Source organism: Antechinus flavipes, chromosome 2 (genome assembly GCF_016432865.1).
Source record: "Antechinus flavipes isolate AdamAnt ecotype Samford, QLD, Australia chromosome 2, AdamAnt_v2, whole genome shotgun sequence".
NCBI classification, from domain to species: domain Eukaryota; kingdom Metazoa; phylum Chordata; class Mammalia; order Dasyuromorphia; family Dasyuridae; genus Antechinus; species Antechinus flavipes.
In genome coordinates this window covers 172,174,928-172,197,561 of record NC_067399.1, presented here as the reverse complement: position 1 = coordinate 172,197,561, position 22,634 = coordinate 172,174,928, and the positions used below count along the sequence as shown (strand labels likewise).

The following is a 22,634-nucleotide window of genomic DNA, read 5'->3' as shown; positions in this document are numbered from 1 at the left end:
GTTAGCTGAATTAGGTAATAGATGACCACATCACCACTGTGGAATGAGAGAACAAATTGTAAGTGAACCTGATGAAACCTTGTTCTCTAATGATGCGCTATTTAGGAGTATATTTGCAAGAGTCTTTGCTGCACATACTTCAAAATGTGGAAGGATAATGTTGATCTGTGTGTGATCCCTTGATAAGAGAATCCAAGATCAAGTTCATATCCTATGTTATTCAAGTCAGTGAAGGAATTGAAAGAATTTTAGATCTCAGTCTTTAGGAAAATAATAGCAATAAGATCACAACTATTTCTTAAACATATTGTGTATTTAAACTAAAGGCATTAGACAGTTAAAATCCATATTTATTCTTTGTTAAAAAAAGTAGTCATTATCTAGATGTACTGATGATTTTATTTGGAGTTTACTCTCTTCTCCTTTCCTATTTATTATAATGGTTGACGAACTTCCCCTAATCCCCATCCCTTTTCTGACTATAATTGAAAGTTGCTATTTAGGCTTTAGATTTTTGTGGCTAGGTTTCTTACCAATGTTCTTTGGGGTTAGCAGGATCTGGAAATATTCTCCACTTTTCTTGTTATCTTCCTCAGGTGAAACCCATTGGAAAGGACAGTTATAAAATGTCATGGTTGAATTGACCACTTTTAGGATGACAAGGTAGAGAACTGTGCCCCAAGACTGCCTTCTGTCAAACTTAGCTCCTGTCCCTGCTGAAACAGAACTTTAGGAGGCAAGCCAGAAGCTGGAGGCTACCTCTCTTTCCTCTCACCTTATGTTTCATTCTCCAGGTAACCCACCATCCTACCTATCCTGAATAGAGGTGAGGCTACTGGCTACTTGTAGAGTTTGTCTCTTGAACATCCTTTCTTCTTCCTTATAATTCAGTCCTTTAATCTTAATCATCTAATTCCCCTACCTTCCACAAATTTAAAAATCCTCTTATCATTGAACATATGAAAGTAGTTTCTTATCACTCCTTTCTTTATCTATAATATCTTCCTTGAAAATATTTTTTGTCAATTTCATGTTTTTAAGAGATTCCCCCTAAGGCCACACATGAAATTCCTTTCCTTCTTTAAAAAAATGGCATGGGGGGGGCATAGATATTTGTGGAGAGCGGGGCAAGGATGAACTAGGTAAAGACAAGGATTTATTTTATTGTAATACCGTCTGTTTTGTTCTTTCTATTCTGACCTTATACAACTGGAGTAAAAGGAGAAGAATATAGCATTAGAAAAAAAAGGATATTTAATTCTCATTTTACTACTAATTATCTGTATGATAGTGAGACAAGTCATTTAACCTCTCTGGTTCATAATTATCTGGTCTAGAAAATTATGATAAATATGATAGGCAAGGTGTAATGTATGATTTTCCTGCTCAAGGGGCTCTACTACACATGAAACATTTAATCATTTTAAACTGATAGAACTCTTTTTTCAAAGCTGAAGGATTGCCAGTAAGTGGTTTATTCCAGCTTCACTTTTGTCACAGTTGTATTTTTGGTCCTTTAGATGTGTCTAGAATCTTAGTGAATATATGGCACTGCAGGATCTCTTTAACTACAGTGTAGTGAAATTTCTAGGGACTATGTCATTTCTGGATACTGTATAGAATGGGTCTGATTTAACCAATAGTATTTTGTCCTCTTTCTTCAATAATGTTCAATTCTCCTACTGTTAATGTTTATGTTACATGTTTTCATCTTTGGTACCTGAATCAATTAAACAAATAAACAAACACTTTTACTGTGTCAGTTTTTTGAGTTTTATAAGCAAGCTTCAGGATTTGTAATCTCAGTGTGAACATTTGACTTGTCCTTTCAGTCTTCTCCCTAAGAAAGAATCATTTTATTAAAAGTTTTGCTGAACAAAAACCACACCTTTTTTTCCCCCATTCTTCTTGATGCTTTCGTCTTCTCCCTTCAAATGTTAAATCCTATACTCCAGAGTCCCTCTTTTTGGATTCTCAGCTCTGTTTCTGTGTCTAAGATTTATCCTCAGCTGTTCTTTCTTCTTTCACAGGGATGTTGTAAGATCAAATTAATAGTACATGGGAAAACACTTTGAGAATGCTACTATATTGAGATCAAAGGTATTTTTATTATAATAAGCATCATCTTTTGAGCATGGTTTCTGTCAAAGTTCCATATTAATGGTAGTTCATTTTTAAGGTTGCACAAGAGATAGCTTTGGATTACAAATGAAAATGGGATAAATGTTGAATCAAAACCCCAACTCCTAAATATAGTTTCCATAAACCAAATTTGCATTTAGTTTGGTTATAGCAAAAAAGAAAGCATAGGCAAGATAGCAAGTTAGCTGCTTCTTTTATAATTTTTAAATTTTTGATCTAGAAAAAGGGTAATTTTTTTTAAAAGAAAAATTGTTTGAATTCTTCTTGCTTTAAAATCAGATGCGGTCTCTGAGTTCAAATCCTATATTTAAGCTTTTGGGGAAACTATTTGCACATTAAATTAAAAAGATCTGCTTACCAGGAAATGATAAAAATATTTAAAAATATGATAAAGGAAGACGTAAAAGAAAAAGGTTGAGTATGATGCCTGTTACTTCACCTTTTCAAAGGCATTATCCTTAAAATTACTAATGGCTGTAGAATAAGGATTAAAAATTATCAATTTATATTGTAGAAAATTTTAAAAATTCTATGAGAAAAAGCATTATGTTAAAAACAGCTCTGAGGTAAAGAAAAATGTTATGAAAAATGAAGAATAAATCCAATATTTTAAATTATTTTCCACATGATTTTAAATTTAAAGAAACAGAAATGATTGTATTTGAGGTTGCCTTCTTGAAGCACTTGCAATTCAGTTCACTAATTTTTCAATTCATTATGGAAGAGAAAAAAATGAACATGTATGTTCACCGCATATTGAAATAATAAATAAGTATTGATTGAATAATATGAGCCACATAGAATTAAGCCTCAGGAAGTAGCTTCTATAGAGAGCACTGGAAAAAGAAAAGTTAAGATACAAAGCCTAAAAAGATCAAGCAGCAGAAGATTAAAATATTGAAATTATTTGCAAAGAGGAAAAAGAAAATATTTTATTGTATTCATGCCATCTTAGTACTATCATTTTCATGTGTACCTGTGTGTGTGCACCCACACTTATACACTCTGTTGAATGCCTGAATTTTCAGGAGTATGTATTTTAAAAAATCTTCAAACTGCTTTTGCTCCAGGGAGATTGGGAGAGACTCAGTAGAGTATGATGTAAGCTTTAGGAATAGAGCAATTTATGATTTATTTTGGAAGAGATTTCTGAGGGAGCCAAATAAGAGTGAATGGCTGGCTGGATATTTCAGTGATGCTATTAAGCAGGCCAAGGAAAAATATCATTTACTTCTTATTTAGAAACTGAGAGTTACTGGAGATGACATACTTATATAATTAAAGATATTGATGGACATCAAGTCTGCCAAGTAGGACACTACATGTTTAAGGACTTATAAATAAGAGAAAGAACTTCTGGGAAGTATATTAAGTAACCTTGGAAGCTACAGGGACTCTGGTCTTTATTTTCCTTTTAAGAAATGACTATTTGAGGGTCAGCCTTGTGGTAGAGTATAACTTTTGTGAAGAATTTTTTGTTTTGTTGTAGTTAATCACATTTAAGAAATTCAAACAAATTTCTAAGAGTATCTAATATAGTCCCAATATTTGAACTATTAGAACATACTACTTCTTGTCTTGAAATCTCACCCTGTGCCTCATTTTTTTCCAAACCCATTTCCCCTCTTACTACTCAGTACAACTTTCAGTCCATCTATCCCTCCCTAATTTCCCAGTCTACCACCTGCTCTGACTTTTTTCTTCCTTTTAAAATCTTACTCCTTTTAAGCAGTTTTACACTGTGTTTAACCCTGGACCAGAATCCTATTCTGATTTACAAGTCTCCAAAGTCTGAATCTCATATTACTCCCATCACCATCTTCTCCTCTGCACATAATGCTGCTGAATTCTGAAGAAGTCATGCAGATTTTATGATTGGGTCCACTATTAATTTATGCTATCTCTATCTCTATTGAATACCAGTCTTTTTAAATCTTTCATATGGTCCTTGTTTGCTCCAGTCTTAGAAAATGAAACTATCCTCCTTGCCAATACGAACACCTCTACTTTTTTCTTTTATCCTACCCAGCTCTGCCCTCCTTTAAGCGTTTGCATCTTTGATCATCCTCTCTATCTAATGTTCAAAATCTCCTTATCTATTAGCTCCTCCTCTGCTATCTTCAAACATGCCTAGATTTCCTCATCCTTAATAGACCTTCACTAAATGCTACCATTTCAAGTTATTTGTCCATTACTTTGTTCTCTTTCATAGCTAAACTCCTAAAAGAAACTGTGTATATATGTATTGACTTCACTGTTCCAACTTGTATCCACTTCTGAATCCCTTGCGGTCTGGCTTTCATTCTGCCAGTTCACTGAGATTCCTTTTTCCAAGTTTATCACATTTGATATTGGTCCACTGGATCCGCCTTTTCTGTATATTGTCCATTCTTTAGGTTTTCATGACCTTACTTTGTCAGACTTTTGAATAAGTTGCACAATCAGTCAATTAACAAATAGGCATAATGTGTAAAAAAGAGTGTTCACACCCTGAAAACTTATCTTTTTTGGATCAAGATGGGGAAAAAAAATTAGCCATGTTTCTCCAGTACAAAAGAAAGTAAAAAGCAATCAAGTGTTTATTAAGTGCCTGTTACATGTCATATATTTAATATAAATGCACAAAGAAAGACAAACACAGCCACTGTCTTCCAAGAGCTCACACTCTAGAGAGGTTGAACCTCATAACAGAGAATTCCATGAATGGAAGCTCAGTGTTCCTAGTTGAAAATCAGTTTCTTCCTCTAGCTTCCTTTTACTATCATTTTATGGGAGCACTTGGATCTGGAATGATGGAGAGCAAATTGAAAGTAGAAATCTTCCAAGGACAAACATAGACATAGACACACAAAGATTGTCAGGAAGCAGATTCAGGGAGTGTGACCTCTTTTGTTAGAGAAGTGCTAGATGTTATCCTTGGAGATATAAAGAACTACACTTAGGGGAACTGTCTTGATTGTATAAAGTGAAAAAAAAAATCAGTAAGCAGAAGCTGTCAATTACTTTGTCATATGCAGCCTCTACAAATTTGCCTCACTACTTTTACAATGAACCCACTCTTCTTGCTGTTTGCATGAAGAAAGAATAACCCTGGTTATGTGGGGGACATTTTAAAAAATATTTGTACTAACTGTTTTTGCCATAACTAATAAGTTCTTAGTGAAATAGCCAAGTGTTATTTCTGGCTAGTAATCTATGGGGTTCACACTCGTGGGAATGTAAGAAGGGAATAACATAAATAACATATAAATGATAAATATCATTTATAAATGATAGTTCCAGAAACCCCACTTGCTTTTCTCTAGAGCTCTGACAATAATATTACTTTGTTGTTGTCAAAAGATCCAGAGCACAAAATCAAACAGATATTGGGGAAGTAGCTCTGAAAGAAGTTCTACAAAGGATGAAAAAATCATAGCTCTGGAGGTGGAATGATTCTGAGAAGTTGTTTGGTCCAACCAACTTCTTAAACAAAATGGTGATTGAGAGAGTTGAAACAACTTATCTAATTTAGATGGCTAATTAATAGGAGAGCCAGGATTTGAACTAAAGTTCATTAATTTCATATCTAGTGATTTTTTTTTTTGGCTGTAACATACTCTTCTTCATTCCTGAAACTCTTTCCACAGCCTCTACTGCTCGCCTCTCTCCTTGACATTGAATTCATTCTTATTACTAGGTCTAAATCATTTGTCATATCTCTTACATGTAATGCCATAGAATAAAATGAGTCAAACGAATAGTCTACATAACCATTTTAAGAAGAGAAATGAAAAATTAACTGATAGGAAAATGGTGGTCCTAACAACAAAATAGACCATAGTAGAGGATCAGAGAAGTCCAAGAGGGTGATTTCATGTGCATTGTTAGATACAATCTCTCTTATCAGGTGTTTTTGCTTCATCTTTTTTCTTTGTTATAAGGAAAGTTCTATTATAAAGAAGAAGTAGCTTCCTCCAGGATCTCTCTCTCGAAATGATTGCTGCAAAAAAAACATCGATAGGAAGTATTTCAAAAAATAAAACATTTTAAAAAACAAAAAAATTGGAAAGAGAATGTTTTTGTCTTCAGCTTGTTTTATTTAATTGTAGGGATGGAGAACTTGCCATGTGATTTCACTGATATAGAAAATTTCTTGAGGAAGAAACTTACTCTACCAACATAGGTTTGTAATGTAGGCAGCTAAGCATTGGATAGAGTGCTGAGCCAGGAGTCAGGAAAACTCATTCCTCTGACTTCAAATATGACACTTACTAGTTATGCTATCCCAGACAATTCACTTAAACCTATTTGCCTCAGTTTCCTTATTTGTTAAAAACGAGTTTGAAAAGGAAAGAATAAATCACTCCAGTATCTTTGCTCAAGAAAACTCAAACTGATGTCATGAAGAGTTCAGCACAATTGAAAAAAGATCAATAACAACAAAAACATTAAAAACTGAAAGCTGTAAATTTTCAAGAACACTGAGACAGCAAGTGACATAATGTTATAAGATAATTTTATTTCAGAATCAAGGCTTAAATAAGTCTTCTTGGCTTTAATGCTGGCTCTCCTAGGTCTTAAAAAGATGATTTTATTTTGCCTTAAAATTCTTATGAAATAGAAGGCTACTACTGTTTTAATTTAAAAAGGGTTATAATTTGTGACACATCTATGGTCACATAATTGACATACATACACACATACACATCTATGGAATAAACTAAGATTATGATGCCAAGTAGCTAAATAAAATGTTTAAAGCTAGATATATGCTAGAATTGAGTTGCTTGTCATTCCATATAATATAGGCATGAAATTTGTTTTATATTCAATCATCTTTACCTTTCAGATGGAAAAAAAAAAGTTCTTTGCCTGATTTATCTGTATGATTTCTGAATTTCTCTGTGAGTTGGCATTTGGAGACCTAATCTACTCTTCAGTCAAAATATCTGTAATGATTTTTTTTTGCATTTATGAGACTATTTGCAAAGGGATTTATGACTATTCAAGCTAATCAACTCAGCCTGTAATGGAAATCTATGTTTAGAATATCTACATGTCAGGAATAGAGAACAACGTGACAATCATTTCTACTTTTCTAATTTTTCTGCTTTAGGTCTTCCTTAGTAATAGGAGCTCATAGGAATATGACAGGTGCTTGCATGATGTACTGAATATTGAAAAAGATCTAGAAAGACAAATATTGTTGTCTAATAAATAAGTTTAACTGGAAACCAGTTTATAATATTATCCTGGTCTCTCCTGGATGTGTTTGTGTGTGTGTGTGTGTGTGTGTGTGTGTGTGTGTGTAGAAACTTAGGAGATTTTCTTTATCTTTAAAAATATCAGTTAAATTAGGTATATAATTAGTTTCAATGGATCTGAAATGTATCTCTTTTTCTTTTGAAAACAGAAAAGAGATATTCTTACAAGATACAGATGAAAACCTTTTGGTTTGTCATTGTAATCTTTTAACAATATATCCTAAATAATATTTTCAATTGTCAATAAATTATATCATAATATAGGTTGAGTGCAATATGAAAAAGATCCTGTACTACAACCTCAGACCTTAGCCTTTGCTTATCCACTTTCATCTTTCCAGGGACATCTGGTACTCCTCTTGGAGTATATCCAGACTATCTTATCCTTCGGGCTTTTTGACTTTACTCTTGCCCTAAAACTTTGTTGAGGTCTCAAAGCATACACAAACATGCCTAGACATTCTAAGTTCCCAGAATTCAAAAATCTGTCAAACTCAAATTCTCATTCTTATCTTTTCCTCTCCTTCTATTAGTATCCATGAACAAGGATAAGCAGCCAGTTAACAGAGTGAAGCTGAAGATTTGAGACTGAGGATAATAGAGAGAATAATATACATACAGAATGAAATAGAATCCCATTTAAATATACAAGTATTGACTGTGGCAAGGAGAAACACCATCTTATGTGAGCTAGGTAGAGGAGAAGATAGTAGCAGAAGTCATCTGAGTGATATAAGAGGAAGGAAGAAGATATCTCTGCAAATGATGTCAGTTTTTTAATAAAATATGAGGTAAAGTTCTCTAATCTTTCAATAAAATATGAGCAAAAGACTGAAAGAAAGGGAAGATTGGAAAAGGTTGGAAGAAGGCTGAAAAAGTTTTGGAAAAGATGGTGAATATGAATGTGAATTAATTATGAAAGTCTAAAATAATTGTCTTACAGCAGTGAGAGCCCATTTGAGGATATGTAACACAAATTTTTAGTGGATCCAGTCAGGATAATTGTATGGTTTTCTTCACCTTCATTCAGTAGTACAGAAGCAGGAGAAAAGATAGCAGTTGATGGAAATGATCCAAGGCTGAGACTTGGCAAGGAAAAAAAAGGGGGGTAGTAAGAGATCTAAGAGAAAAAGGCAGTAGAGAATTTAAATAATTCACCAAGAAATCAAAATAGAGAAGAGTATGGCTAGTGCAGGGATAATGGCCAGAGAGATAACTGATAGCTTTAGGGATTAGAATTCACAAGATTGACAAAGAGCAGGATTTGTTATAGAAAGACCAAGAGAGAAGTGGAAATTCCATAGATTATAACAGATAAGGGAGTTTTAAAGTTCATGAATATGGAGATGGTGCATTAATTAGTGAAAATGAGACTAAAAGTATGACCATCTTTGTGCATGGCTGAGAGGGAAGTTAATCACAGGAAATTTATTTTTAAGTTGGCAAATTGAGAGACTAAGGTGTTTTGTTGAAGTCTACTAATATAAAGACAGAACTTAGAAAGGAGAGGTTTGTGAACCAGTTACAGAAATCATTGTGGAAGGAAAGGGAATATTGTACAAGTCCATAAACAACAACTAGTAGGATTTTGATTGAGTGATACATGTGGTTTTCATGAAGATTAGGGGAGGATAGTTTACTTAATGTTGGTGTTAGGGGGAGAATATGGAGGTGGCTAGGGGAGCAAGGAGTTTCTAACTCTCCCACCTTGACCAGTAAGTTATGGGGGAAGGATAAATGAAAGCATAGCCATTTTTGGAAAGAGTGGCCAGGGAGACTCATGAGGAGAGATTCAGGTTTTAATAAATCGGAAAAAGGAAAGAATGGGAAAGGAAAAGATTTAAATTGAAAGCATATTTTGTTGCTTTAGGCAGACATTGTAGAAAATACAGTGAAGAGGTTGGTAGCTTTAGAGTAGAACATTGCAAGTGTTGAATTGAGGGGAATGGGAATAAGAACTTAATTAAATTTAGGGAGAGGAGCAAATGGGCTTTGAATTATGACTATGGGGTTAAAGATTTACTAATGAAATGGAAAGAGTGTGACCAGGTGGGATTGTATTACTCATAAGTAAAAAATTAAATTTGTAATATTTTCTGAGTGTTTAAGGGGAAATCCACAGGCAGTTTAGGCAAGATAGCAAGAACTTGGACCAGAGGAGTGGGTAATATTTCTCAAGACAGGGGATCAGGATTGAAACCCTCACCTCTCCAAAAGCTAGAAAGTTAAGCGCTTCCCCTACCACCACCCCACTATCATCTGAGACAGAAGATCAGATAAGAGACTCATGGAGATTTGGCAAAAGGGCAAGAGGCAAAATGATAATGCATCTTCCTCTCTTTTTTTCTTCCCTCTGGAAGCCAGACACCAGCAGTGTCAAATCAACATTGTTTTAAAAATATACCTCAAGTTTTATAGTGATTTGCAAAGTACTTTGACTAAATTATCTCATTTAATCCTAACAATTTTGTGAAATTGGTCTTATTATTAATGTACTTTTTTTTTTTTTACAGATGAGGAAACTGATGTTTAGAAAAGCCAAGTGATTTGTTCAGGTCACTTAGTTGACAGTATCTGGAGTAAAATTAGAAACTGGGTCATTCTAACTTCATGAGCATGGCACCATGGAAATGGTTAAAAATTTAAGCTTACAGAGGGAAAGATTTGCCTTTTATAATCTAGCCCCTTCAACCATTCCAGTGCTTTTGACATCTTCTTCTCTCATGTTTGCTTTGATTGAGTCACACTGGCCTTCTGGCTATTCCACAAAAAACACCAACAATCTGTTGGTTCTGAGAATTTTCTCTGACTATTCTCCATGCCTGGATTGCTCTCTTTTATCTCTGCCAATTAATTTCCGCAACTTCATTTAATTCCCAAATAAAAATTCACATTCTACAGGAAGGCTTCCTTAATCTTTCTTAATTCTAATGTCTATCCTTTGCTAATTATTTGCTATTTCTCTTGTATATAACTTACTATATATACATTTGTTTATAGGTTGTCTCCCCAATTAGATTGTAAACTCCCTGTTGCTTTTTCCTTCAAGATATCAAGGAGGTGATACCATGACATACAATTGAATTGGGTTTGTGAGAGAGGGCTATGCAATGTCACCAGCCTCACTTTTGCCTTCAAAGCCATCTGGATCCAGTGGCAAGATCAGGGAAGTTGGAGATGGTTGTTAAAGTCTTTATCACATATCTGTTATGCGCCAGAACTTGAAACAAAGTGCTAAGTCACTGGAATTGACAGAGACAATGCTTATGTACTTAATTCACACCTTTAGAGTTCACACCTTTAAGAGAGGTCACACATTAGTTCACACATTAGAGTTCACACCTTTAAGAATTCATACATTAGTTCAGCATTAGAGTTCGCACCTTTAGAGCATATATAAAGAGCAGCCCACTAAAGGACAAGCCCACTACAGATTTCAGGAGATTCACAAGTCAGAAACTCACAAGGCCACTTTCTGGGAGGAGGAGTCAGATTCATTCCAACTTCCACCTTTGTGCTGGCTGGAGGCTTTGGATTCAGAGAGAGCTAGAGGCTGAATCTGGAAGAGACAAAGGACTAGCGACGAGAGCTCTCAGAACCAAGAAGAGAGATAGGCCTCTAAGAAAACTAATCAGGCTATTTGGAAGGAAAAAATGAGGATCTGGACTTTAACAGCTGGCTGCATTTGATGTGATTATTATACATAACTGAAACAAAGGCTGCTCCCAGAAGCCCCCCAAGAAACCTGCTCCCAGAAAACAATTATATTTTAGAGAAGAGAACACTACAGGTAACTAAAGCAACATCCAAACAGTAATTAAGGATAAATAAGAAAGGAAGCAGAGAATGGCCTCTTTTATCCAGTTTAAAAAAAAAAAATCAATCTGGGAGAATGACCTTAGGGTTTGTGGCCATAACAGAAACAATTGCTATTTCCATTCACTCTGAACCAATCTGGGTCCAAACAATGAAAGTGGGAGATATGGTCAGGGACCTATTGTTGGTCAATCTATAAGAACTAGAGTGATTTGGGTCTATGGTATGATCCTGGTCTGTAAACAATAAAATATATTGGGAAGTTTCTGCAATCAAAATTTGAGGACAAGGACTAACTTTTGCTTCTTTTTGTCTCTCTGACACTTAGAATGGTGCTTAGCACTTAGAAGTCATTTAGTAAATGTTTATTTGTTGATTGATTTCATGAATTGACAGAACTAAAAGCTGAAGCAGAAGTCTATATAATCTGACATCCTAAAGTTCCTATAACCCTTAATTTATCCTATAGCGAGGTTGAAAAATTCATAAATATGTCATCTATGACAGCATAAGTACATACTCAAACATACATATATTAATATTCTCTGAGAAATATTTATGATTGTTTAATTAGATAACGTGTGAACTTAAAGTACATTGTTGTATCATGGGGATAATGAAATTCAGTAACAATATATAGGGATTGTTTTCAGAAAAAAGACTAGAATTTCAAATTGTTCTCTTTTCTAAGCTTAAACTGGATTTCATGGCCCATCTATTATACAGTATGTTTGCAGCTGATAGACTGAAATATTTCTGCTGAGAAGTAAGCACTGCTGAATATTTAGATTTCTCGTAAGCTTTTGAATTTCTTAAGAAATCTATATGTATATATTTGTATATGTATGTATGTTTATTTATATAGCTTCAATCCTAAATTAGTCTCTTTCTCTTCATTCAAGCCCAAAATGAATAAAAATAAACTCAGAGTAAAATATCCTTATTTTCTATTTTTGTGACAGGTGTGGGGACATGGAAGTGGTACATATAGAAAAAGCAGCAAAATTTTACTCTTCCATTTATTTAGTATGAATTGTTGTGGATATTCCACTTTTGAATGAATGAAATATTTATTAAGTGCTTGCCATGTGAAAAACATGGTAACAAGTGCTGGGGATAGGAATAGAAAAGTAAGCTAGTTCCAGCTCTTAAGGAACTCACATTTTAATGATAGAGGCAATAATTATGGAAGGTTTCAGAGAAAGCATATGAAAAAGTGTCATGATCCATCAGTTATAATAGGAAAGTCAATGATAATGTCCTTCCTTTAAGAAAATTTCCGTAATATAATGATATAAATTCCTGGTAGTGAATTATTTGACAATGCAAAGGACTTCATTGTCTATAATGTTGTTTTCTGGATCTTCATTAAACATATCTCATGGCATCTGCAGGAATAATTAATTCTCCACAGGGATTGCTTCCCAGTACAATAACTGGTCATTGGGCTGAAAACTTTATTATTCCCAACATTATGGGGGTCAAGGTCTTGGAATGAGATGAGATTATACTCAGGATGGTGGTAAAAGAACCCATGCTGGCTCTTAGAGATTACTGATTTCCTTTCGGTGTGGTTAAAAATCATAACTTTGACATTGGTTCCAGAATTTTATGAAGAGTAGAAGGCAAAATCACACAAAAAATTCTACCTTCTTTCCATTTTTGAAAATTGGTATATTTACCATCTGCATTATAGCAGGGTAGTATAAGTCCTTTGTTCAATCTTCTTGTTTTACATATCAAAAAAGCAAAATTCATTGGGATGATTTTACTTGTTTATGGTAACATAAAAAAGTTACATCACAGAATTGGAGTTCAAACTCCAGGTCTTCAGGTCTCTAGGTAAATGAAGCATATCCTAAAAGTCTAAGTCTTAGTGCCATTTTGAAACTATTATAACTTAAAACATTAAGGGCTATAACTATATATTGCAATTCTGATTAAATTCACTCCATCACTACTGGTTAAATGACTCCTGTATCTATACATAGTTTTTCCCTCCCTTCTTCTCCCTCTCCCTCTCCTTTTACCTCTTCTCCCTCCCTCCCCATACCGTGTGTGTGTGCTTGCGCGTGCATGCATAATTTAGAAATCCAAATCTCATTCTCTAATTATATCTTGTTAGCCAATTCTTCTGTTTCCATTTCTATCTTTCTTCAACTGAAAATTATAATTTGCTCCAAAGAGCATTATTTTCCTGCAGCAGAGGTCATAATATAATAGAATCTGATTATAGGAAAGTGATAGCTAATGTAATATATTTATTATTCTTATAATGTTTTAATAGTTTCTCCTGAATGAATAAAAAGTCTTCAAACCTAGACATACTCTTAGATTCTCAACAGATGCCCCAAACTGCAATATTAGTACTTATCATTTACTATAAATTATAATAAAAATATACCATATGCTATAAATTTAGATATGCTTCCTTCTTGCCATCTGAGGTGATATTGCAATATTCCTTAAATTAGTCAATCAAACCACATTCTTTAAACACTTGCTATGAGTCAAGCAGAGTATCAGGTAATGAGGGTAAAAAGACAAAAATAAATCTTGCCCTAAAGGAGCTTACAATCTATAGAGGAAGAGGGGAGATGTTACATATGTGTGTATATGTTTTTATATGTATACATACATACACACACACACACAAGTAAACACAAAATAATTTTAAAGTTGGAGGCACCAGCAGATGGGACAAGATTTGAATATTTGAGCTGTGCTAGGAAAGAATTAGAATTTCAAAGAGATGAGGTGAGAAGGGAATACATCATAGACAAAGAATATAATGTTTAAAAGCAGGCAGCTGAGTGGGCATTGGACTTGAAGTCAGGAAGACTCCTATTCCTAAATTCAAACCATGTGATTTTGTTTGCATAGTTCCTCATCTGTAAAATGAACTAGAGAAGAAATGATGAGCCATTCCAGTATCTTTTTTTGAGGCAATTGAGGTTAAGTGACTTGCTCAGGGTCACTCAGCTAGGCAGTGTTCTGTGTCTGAGGCCAGATTTGAACTTAGATATTCCTGGTTTCAGGGTTGGTACTCTATCCACTCTGCCACCTACCTGCCCCTCCTGTTATTTTTCCAAGAAAACCCTGGAAGGATTCACAAAGAGTCAGACAAAATTGCAAAGTGATTAAAGACAGAAAAATGGGAGATGGTATGTCAAATGTAGAAAACAATCAGTAAGGTACAATTTGACTGGACTAAAGTGTTTTTGGAGGGGCTAATATAAGACTGGAAATGTGGGTTTAATTCTGATTATAAAGAGCTTTAAATGCAAAACTGAAAAAAAAATTTTTTTAATCCTAGAGTCAACAGGGAGCAATTAGATTTTACCATGCAGAGCACTGTCACTGGTCAGATTTCTGCTTTGGGAATGTTACATTAGTAATGATGTGATAGTTTGAAGAAGAAAGGGACTTGAAGCAGGGACATTAGTTATGAAGTGATTGAAATGCTTCAAGCAAGAATAAATCATGTGACTAGAGAAAGGATGAATTCCAGAGTTGTTGTAGAGATAAAATTAACTTACTTGGCAATTGATTGAATTGGGTAGAGAATGAGAGAAAGGGAGGAGTTAAGGATGACTTTGAGGTTATGAACCTAGGTGACTGGAAGTATACTGATGATTTTGGCGGAAATAGAATGTTTCAAAATGGTAAATGAGAGCTTCTTTAAGTAAAAACAAAAGGGACAAACTTTTAAAGGTTAAGAAAGTCATTATCTTTATACTTTTTTTAAAATTATAATGCAAATGCATTCCTAGACTGAGAGAAACAAAAGAAAAATGTAAATAAAAATGTTTATGAAGATATAATAATGGTTTTATTGCTTAGAACATTATGCCCATTTCTCTGTTACATATGGCTAAATCATATAGGAAGAGCTGTTGGTATATAAATTCATTTTGGAAAAGATATTTTCATCCCTATACACAGAATGTGAAAATAGCATTCTCCTATGCCATAATGCCTTCTTTAAGAGTGCTGTCCCATAATGCCCTATAGTGAGTTTTCAATGTATTCTTTATGATTATCACCAATAAATTATTTAATTATTTACATAATAACTCTCTCAAGTTTCAGTGCTCTGCAAGCATCATGAATCCTTTGTGTTTGCAAAAAAAAAAAAAAGCTTAGTAAAATAAAAGCTATTTGATACAGTAGTACTTGTTCAGCCCATAAGCATTTTCTTTAATAATCACTATAAAAATTGGCAGGTAATATAACCCTCACTTAAATAATCATTTTATGTAAAGTTTGCTATATATTTATAATGTCTTTTTTTTTTTTTGTAGTTGGAAGACAGTATAAAGAGATTGGGATTTTTAGGCAAAATATACATTGATGGATTCACCAGAAGTCCAGTCATATCCTGAGCTCTGCAGCCTCAGGATCATTGTTTTATCAAGTCTTAGGAGTAAAAGATTCCATCGGACTAATTTCAAGCTGGCTGAACTCTAATAGAATAAAGCTGAATGCTGATATAAATATGTCATAAATATATTGATACTGAGAAATAGGAGTACTATATAGAATACTGTTGAGGGTTTATCAGCATCCTCATTAAGGAAACAAATTAAGGCAACAAAGTATATTAATACTAGAATTTTGCTTAGCAAGTATAGACATGAAATAAAGGAAATTGGGTAATTCAAATATTTTAATTTTTAAAAGCATTCAGAGAATAGTTTCCCATAGATAGCACTGGAGGTAGATGAAAAAATTTTAGTATCTAGATCTTTTTCTGTATTTTATAAGTTACCAAACCTTATTATTACAATACTTCTCCATGATAAAGCTAATAATATAAGGTAAGTAAATAAAAGAGGTGAAGAATAGATAAAATATAAGCACTTTGAGAGTAATTTTTTCCCTCTTTATAGCCTAGAAACTTCTGAGAGTATTAGTGTTCTAAATCTCCTTGAAAATGCAAGTGGCTTATTCTAGTTTGCAAGAAGTTGTTTCTAATCTTTGTATTTTTAAATCAGTGTGGTTTTCATTAGTTAATTTTTTTTATTATGAGACAATGGTTTAGAGGTCAAAAATTGTCTGTAAAAAGAGAGTAAAATTGAAATAGGTCAAGTTGACTGGAGTATAGGTATAAAGAAAGAAGTCATATGACATAAATTTAATGGCAAAAGATTGTAATGAGTCTTTAATGCTGGGACTAAGAAGTAGTTTGAATTCCATTTTAACTGTCTTTCTCCCATGCCTGACCTGCTCTCCTTTCTCATATCTGCCTTTTGGCTTTATTAAATTGTTTTAAGAACCAATTAAAATCCTCCTGCTTCATGAAGATCTTCCCAGTCTTTCTTAATTCTAGTGCTTTCCCTTTGTTAATCCTTTCCTATTTATGTTGAAGATATAATGTTTGAACATTTTATTGTTGAGTCCTTTCAGTTATGTCTGACTCTGTGACTTTTTTTTTGGCATTTTCTTGGGAAAGATATTGGAGTGGTTTGCCATTTCCTTCTCTAGCTCATATTATAGATGAGGTGAACAGATTTAAGTGACTTGCCCAGGGGCCTATAGATAGTAAGTGCCCGAAGTCAGATTTAAATTCATGAGAATGTTTTATTGATGATCTACCCACTGCACCATCTAGTTGCTCATGTTTGTACAGTTTTGACCACTTTTTATCTCCCCCACTATAGCTTCTTAAGGATAGAATTATCTTTTGCTTTCTTTCTGTTCTCAAAACTTTGCATAATATCTGACACATAGTGGCCCTTAAGAACTGACTGATGAACTGATAGACAATAGGAGTCTTTGAAGGGTTTTGAGGAGGAGAGTGTCATACCCAGATTTTCACAGTAGCAAGATTAATGTGGCAATCATATTGAAGGATAATTTGGAAGAGAAAGGGAATAGAAATAGGGAAGCTAAGTGTCTGACAATGGTGGGCTGTACCAGTGTAGTGTTAAAAGAACAAGAGGGAAGATAGATATGAAAGATATTGTGAAGGGAGTATCAATTGGATGTTAGAATGTTGAGTTAGAGGAACTGTGGATGTTAACTCCAAAATTCAGAAGATGAGAGACTGAGTGAATGTTGATATCATTGACAGAAGTAATGAACTCTAAAAGAGAAAGGAAAGATGATAAGAGCTGAACATGTTGAGTTTGAGATTCAAGTATCCAATCAAAGGAAATAATAGATGCAGCTAGGTGGGCACTGTGGATAAGTACTTGCCCTAGAGTCAAGAAGACTTGAATTCAAATCCACCCTCAAACACATACTGACCATAAGCCAATCACTTAATTTTACTCTACTTTAGTTTTCTTATGTCTGAAATCATCATAATATTTGCAAATACCTGTTCACAGAATCAGTGGGGTTGATTGAGATAGAATAGATAGACAGGGAGGAAGAGAGGGAGACACAGAGACAGAGAGACAGACAAAGAGAGAAGAAATGTGAAGGTCTAAGAGCAAAATATGGAGAATTCAGGAGGGAGAGAATTGCTAAGTGATCAGCTCTCTACTTAAAGCTTAAATGGTAGCATAGAGTTAAGGAAACTGGTATAGAAAAGATCATTAAATTTTGGCAACTAGGTGGTAATTCATGGGTCATGTATATGGTATAAAAACAGTGGATTTTACATTGATAAACATTTTATTGAGTCTACAAAACAGTCCAAACAGTAAAGGTTTGTTTTTTGTTTGCATTCAGTCTTATGTAAGAAAGGAAAAAGACAAAAAGAAAAAAAAAAGTACTCAGAAAAGAGAACAATCTTCATACAATTGATCAAAACTCTATTTTTAAAAAGTGTTAAAGCAATTTTCTTTGTCCTCTGTGGATGCTCACAAATTGCTCTTTTGTCTTTCAGGAGACTGAGCTCTTAGATCTTAGCCTTGTCAAGGATGCCAGATGTGGGAAACATGCCAAAGCCCCAAAGGTAGGAAGTGGTTTTTGTGATTTCCCAAATGTTATATTAACTATCTAAAAGTCATGGTATAAAACTATAGCTACAACTAAACCTTTCTCCCTCTCCTGCACCTTTATAAGAGACGATATGACATAGTAGATAGAATTCCAGTCTAATATGAACGAAGGTTCATAACCCATCTCTGACATATACTGACTGTGTGACTGGGCTCCTCTCATTGTTCTAAGAAATTCTCTTTTAGAGAATTAGAGAATTAGAACAGCTTCTGACCTGTATTGATAGAGGAAATTTCCATATGTAGAAGTTCTAGTAAAATTACTATTTAAAAAGTGTTTTATCTTTTTTTTTAATGTTTCAAATTAAAAAGTCAAAGCTTATCTAGCATTTCTCAGTGATTAACTGAGAAATGAGATTATTTGTGATTTTGTGATGCTTTTCTGTGCCTCAGAAGTGAAAGCAAGTGAAATAAACTTCAAACATGATAAAAAAAATTACAATATCTAAAACACTTTGTAATAAAGCTATTTCCATGAATAGAGGTAGGGACAAGAAATAAGAAGCTATCTGCAAATTTCAAAAGAAATATTTTGTTTATTTATATTGAAACACAGTTCTAGTTTTGTATTAATTTGATTGAATTATGGTTATTTCTATTTTAGAATCATCACACTGTAGATAAAGGACAGATTCAACACATTCCTTTTTTTAAAAGCACAAAATTCTTTAAAATATTTTCTTGATGAACTCCTGTTTCATTAATTTGATAAGTTATGAAAGGTATGATTGTAAACCCCAAATGTTCTCTGTAATTAGTAGAATATTCATATCAAGTACTATTTCTGAAGACTTTACTTTATGAGATATATTTTACCTTGATATTAATAAAAAGATATGTTAATCATTTAATTCTTACTGTCATTTACATAAACTTTTATTGTAAGATGTCTACCTTTCAATAATTTTTTTCCCTTTTTTTCTTTTATTTTTTGCTGAAGCAGTTGGGGTTAAGTGACTTGCCTAGGGTCACACTGCTAGAAAGTATTTATTATCTGAAGCTGGACTTAGACTCAAGCCTTTTTGATTTTAGGATCAATGCTTTATCCGCTGTCATGTAGCTGTCCCTATCTTATTTTTTGTAAGATCATAATTATTTACTTGACAGAAAAATGTCTTTGATACTATGTAAAAATGTACAACAAAGATATGAGGATAGTCCTTCTAAAAATTATAAGTAATATGATAATTATAATAATAGGTATTTCTACCTAAAGAGAAGTTGGCTATCTTCTGTATTACTGAAAGATATAAAAAAAATTATCATGAGAAAATTATCAGAATTATCTATGTCAGTGATACAATTTCAGTAATTTTGATGGCATTTTACAGCAGATAATTTTTAGAAGGAACTTTTATTAATGGTATAGTAATATCTAATTATTATTTAATATATTTACCATGGATGAAACATATTGAAATTTTGATTTTTCAATTTGTATTGATTTTTATCCTCATATCAGTCACAAAGATATGATTTAAATAAATTTTGGAAATGAAAAATAAAATTCTATTAATTTTCTAAATAAAGCAAAAAAAAAAAAAAAAAAAGACCATAAATGTGCTGTCATGATTGTTCATTCATTTTAAGTTTTAAGTACTTAAAAGTCCAAGCCACATAACTGATGAATTATTCATTTGTTTATTCTTCAATTTCAAAGCCTATTTGTTTAAATCGTACCTTTTTTACTTGTGTTGGGATAATTTGTTATTATCTGATCTTAACTCGCTAGTGTAAAATAAAATACTTCTGAAGGTTAAAAAAAAGATTTGCAAAGTTCTAATGACTTTAGTCTTGTAGAATTTTTTGAAATAAGAGTCCTCATTCTGAAGACTCATACTGAAAAAGGTGCTTATATGAAGTGGAGTCTTAGGAGGATCTTGAATGAGAGGAACACCAGTGTCATTATGGCACATATAGAAAAAGCATAGAATAGGAGGTTGATGACTCATGCTAGAAAAGAAAGAACATAAAAGGAAAAGTGAAGATATAAAATTACAGTAGCAGTGGTGGATCTGGTAGAGATCTGATGTGACAAGCCAACTAATAACTCTATGGGGCCTTTAGGTAGGGTTATCTCATATTCAAAATAATATTCAGAATAGCCTGGGCTATTTAAAAACGTCTTGTGGTTAATTTCCTTAATTTGTCATTCTCTCCAATCCATCACCCACACAGTGAAAGTCTTGGTTTTTTGTTTTTAATTTAATTCAGGTCTGACCCTGACACTGCCAAACCTTTATATCTACTCAGTTAACTCTAGTGACCATTATATCCAGGATCAAATATAAAATGACTTGTTTGGTTCTTAAATCTCTCTACAATCTTGTCCCTCCCCATCTTCTCTAGTTTTCCTGCTTCTCACTGCCCTCTACATAATCAATTACTATTTGCTGTTACTGACATACAGCAATTCATCTCTCAAATCCATATTTTTGGACTGGCTTTTTACATATCCGAAATGTTCTTGATTCTCATGTCAGTCTCTCAGCTTCCTAGCTTCTGTCAACCCTTACTTCAAATTTCATCATCTGTTAGAGGCCATTGCTCATCTTTGGTCCTCATAAATAGGAGTACTGTCTCCTTCGAGATTAAAATATTCCATCTTTTCGGTATTATTATATATGTGCCTAGTTATTTATATGTTATGTTCTGTTTTAATATTACCTCCTTCACAACAGGGTCTGATTTTATTGATAGTTATCTGTTTCAGTATCTATCACTTAGCACAATGTCTGATACACAGTAAGTGCTTAATAAACATTTGATGGATTAATAAATGTAGAGATTAGAATTCTTATCAAATTTATAAATGACACAAAACCAGAAAGGTTAACTAGCATACTATGTGACAATAAGTATGCAAAAGATTTTGATGTAGCTAACTAACAGTTGCTAATTTTTACCTTCACACTGTTGCTGTTATGATATAAAGTATTCTCCTGGTGTTCTACTCTTTTCACTCTGTTATCAGTTTCAATATTGCTCTATATTTGTATCATACATTTTCCCAGAAATGCTCACTTTTATCAAAATCTCCTACTGTTCAATATTCTCCATTTTTGCCGATTCAACACCAAAGAGCTAGTAATAAGCAGAGGATGGATCTGAGCCCACATACTTAACTGACATTACAGTGTGACTTCTCTTAGGGTAGAGGGAAGAGATCTGAAAGACTTTATAATCCAAAATTCTCATTTATTGCTGAGAAAACAGGTCCAGGGTATTGAAATGAAGGTTCATTGCTCTACTACTATTAGTACTGTGGCTCAGCAAAGACCAGGTCATACATCTAACAGGGGAGGTAACATAAAAAACAAACAAAAAACCTCTGGTGTCTATTATATTATTTCTGTATTGATTTTAGATTACAAAATTAAATGACATAACATCTAGTAAAATTTTGTACTGCTAAAATAAATGGAAATTCAGAGCTGACAGTTAATGGAAAGATATTGAAATACATCACCTAAACTCAATTAACAAATAAAACTTGTATGGGTTAAAAAGAGATGTCCCCATTGAATCATAAAATTGTAGATTTAGTTTGAGAAGGGACTTCAGAGACCATATAGTTTAATTTCTCAATTTTACATTTGAGGGATCTGAGGCTAAGGGAAATTAATTGCATTGCCCAAGGTCACACAGATGTTTTCTTGAACAGCTTCACCCACAAAATTTCTCTTGACACAAAATTACTCAAGATTCTTTTAATATCACTTAATAATTAGTTATTATTTAATTAGTTAATAATATTAGTTAAAACAATTAATTGCATTGGCAATATTGCCCCCAAAGTCCTAAACCAATTTTGAATCCAAATAATAGTGATAATTGTATCCTTCAAAAAAATTATCTCATTCTTCTCTATTTTCACATATGACAAAGTATTTTCTAGAATTTACTAATAAATTATTTCCATACTAAGTAAAACTGTTTGCTTACTAGAGAAAGTCATTTTGTAAAAGAAAAGGACAAATTGCTTCAAAAAGCTAATTCTCAATAATTCTATATAAGCATTTTAGAAGAAAGTTAAATTCTACATAATAGGTGAAAAATAATTTTGTACTTAATATCTTGATTTTGTGAAACCTCAGTCATAAATTTCATATTGCTTTTTAAAGTGAAAGAAGAAGAAAATTATCTTTAAAAAATTTATCCTTGATTAAAATCATTTTGATTTATCAATTTTCTTACATATATATAAGTCTATAAATATATCCTCTTTGGTTTTCAAAAAATCAGATGGTAATTATATATATAATATATATGATTTTATATATATATTGTATGTGTATATACCATACTTAATCACATATATGTGTTTGTGTGCAGATATAACAAAACATGAAGAAGTTACTAAATTTAAAATTAGAGATTTTTCCTTCCATGCATTTTCAAGGGTGGATTTATGTTTTTATTCAGGTGTAAACTGCAAGCCATAGTTCCTTTTTATATTCATTAAATTCTACTGATG

At 33.0% G+C, this 22,634-nt stretch overlaps 1 protein-coding gene across 2 annotated transcripts in view; it reads left to right on the top strand.

Moving 5' to 3' along the window:
• PLCB1 (phospholipase C beta 1) overlaps nucleotides 1–22,634 on the top strand; it is an 844,697-nt gene that overhangs the window by 251,754 nt on the left and 570,309 nt on the right. For both annotated transcript variants that reach the window (XM_051975942.1, XM_051975943.1), the window contains exon 3: nucleotides 18,043–18,111. In XM_051975942.1, the coding sequence (XP_051831902.1) occupies nucleotides 18,043–18,111 (69 nt within the window). The remainder of the gene's footprint in view (nucleotides 1–18,042; nucleotides 18,112–22,634) is intronic.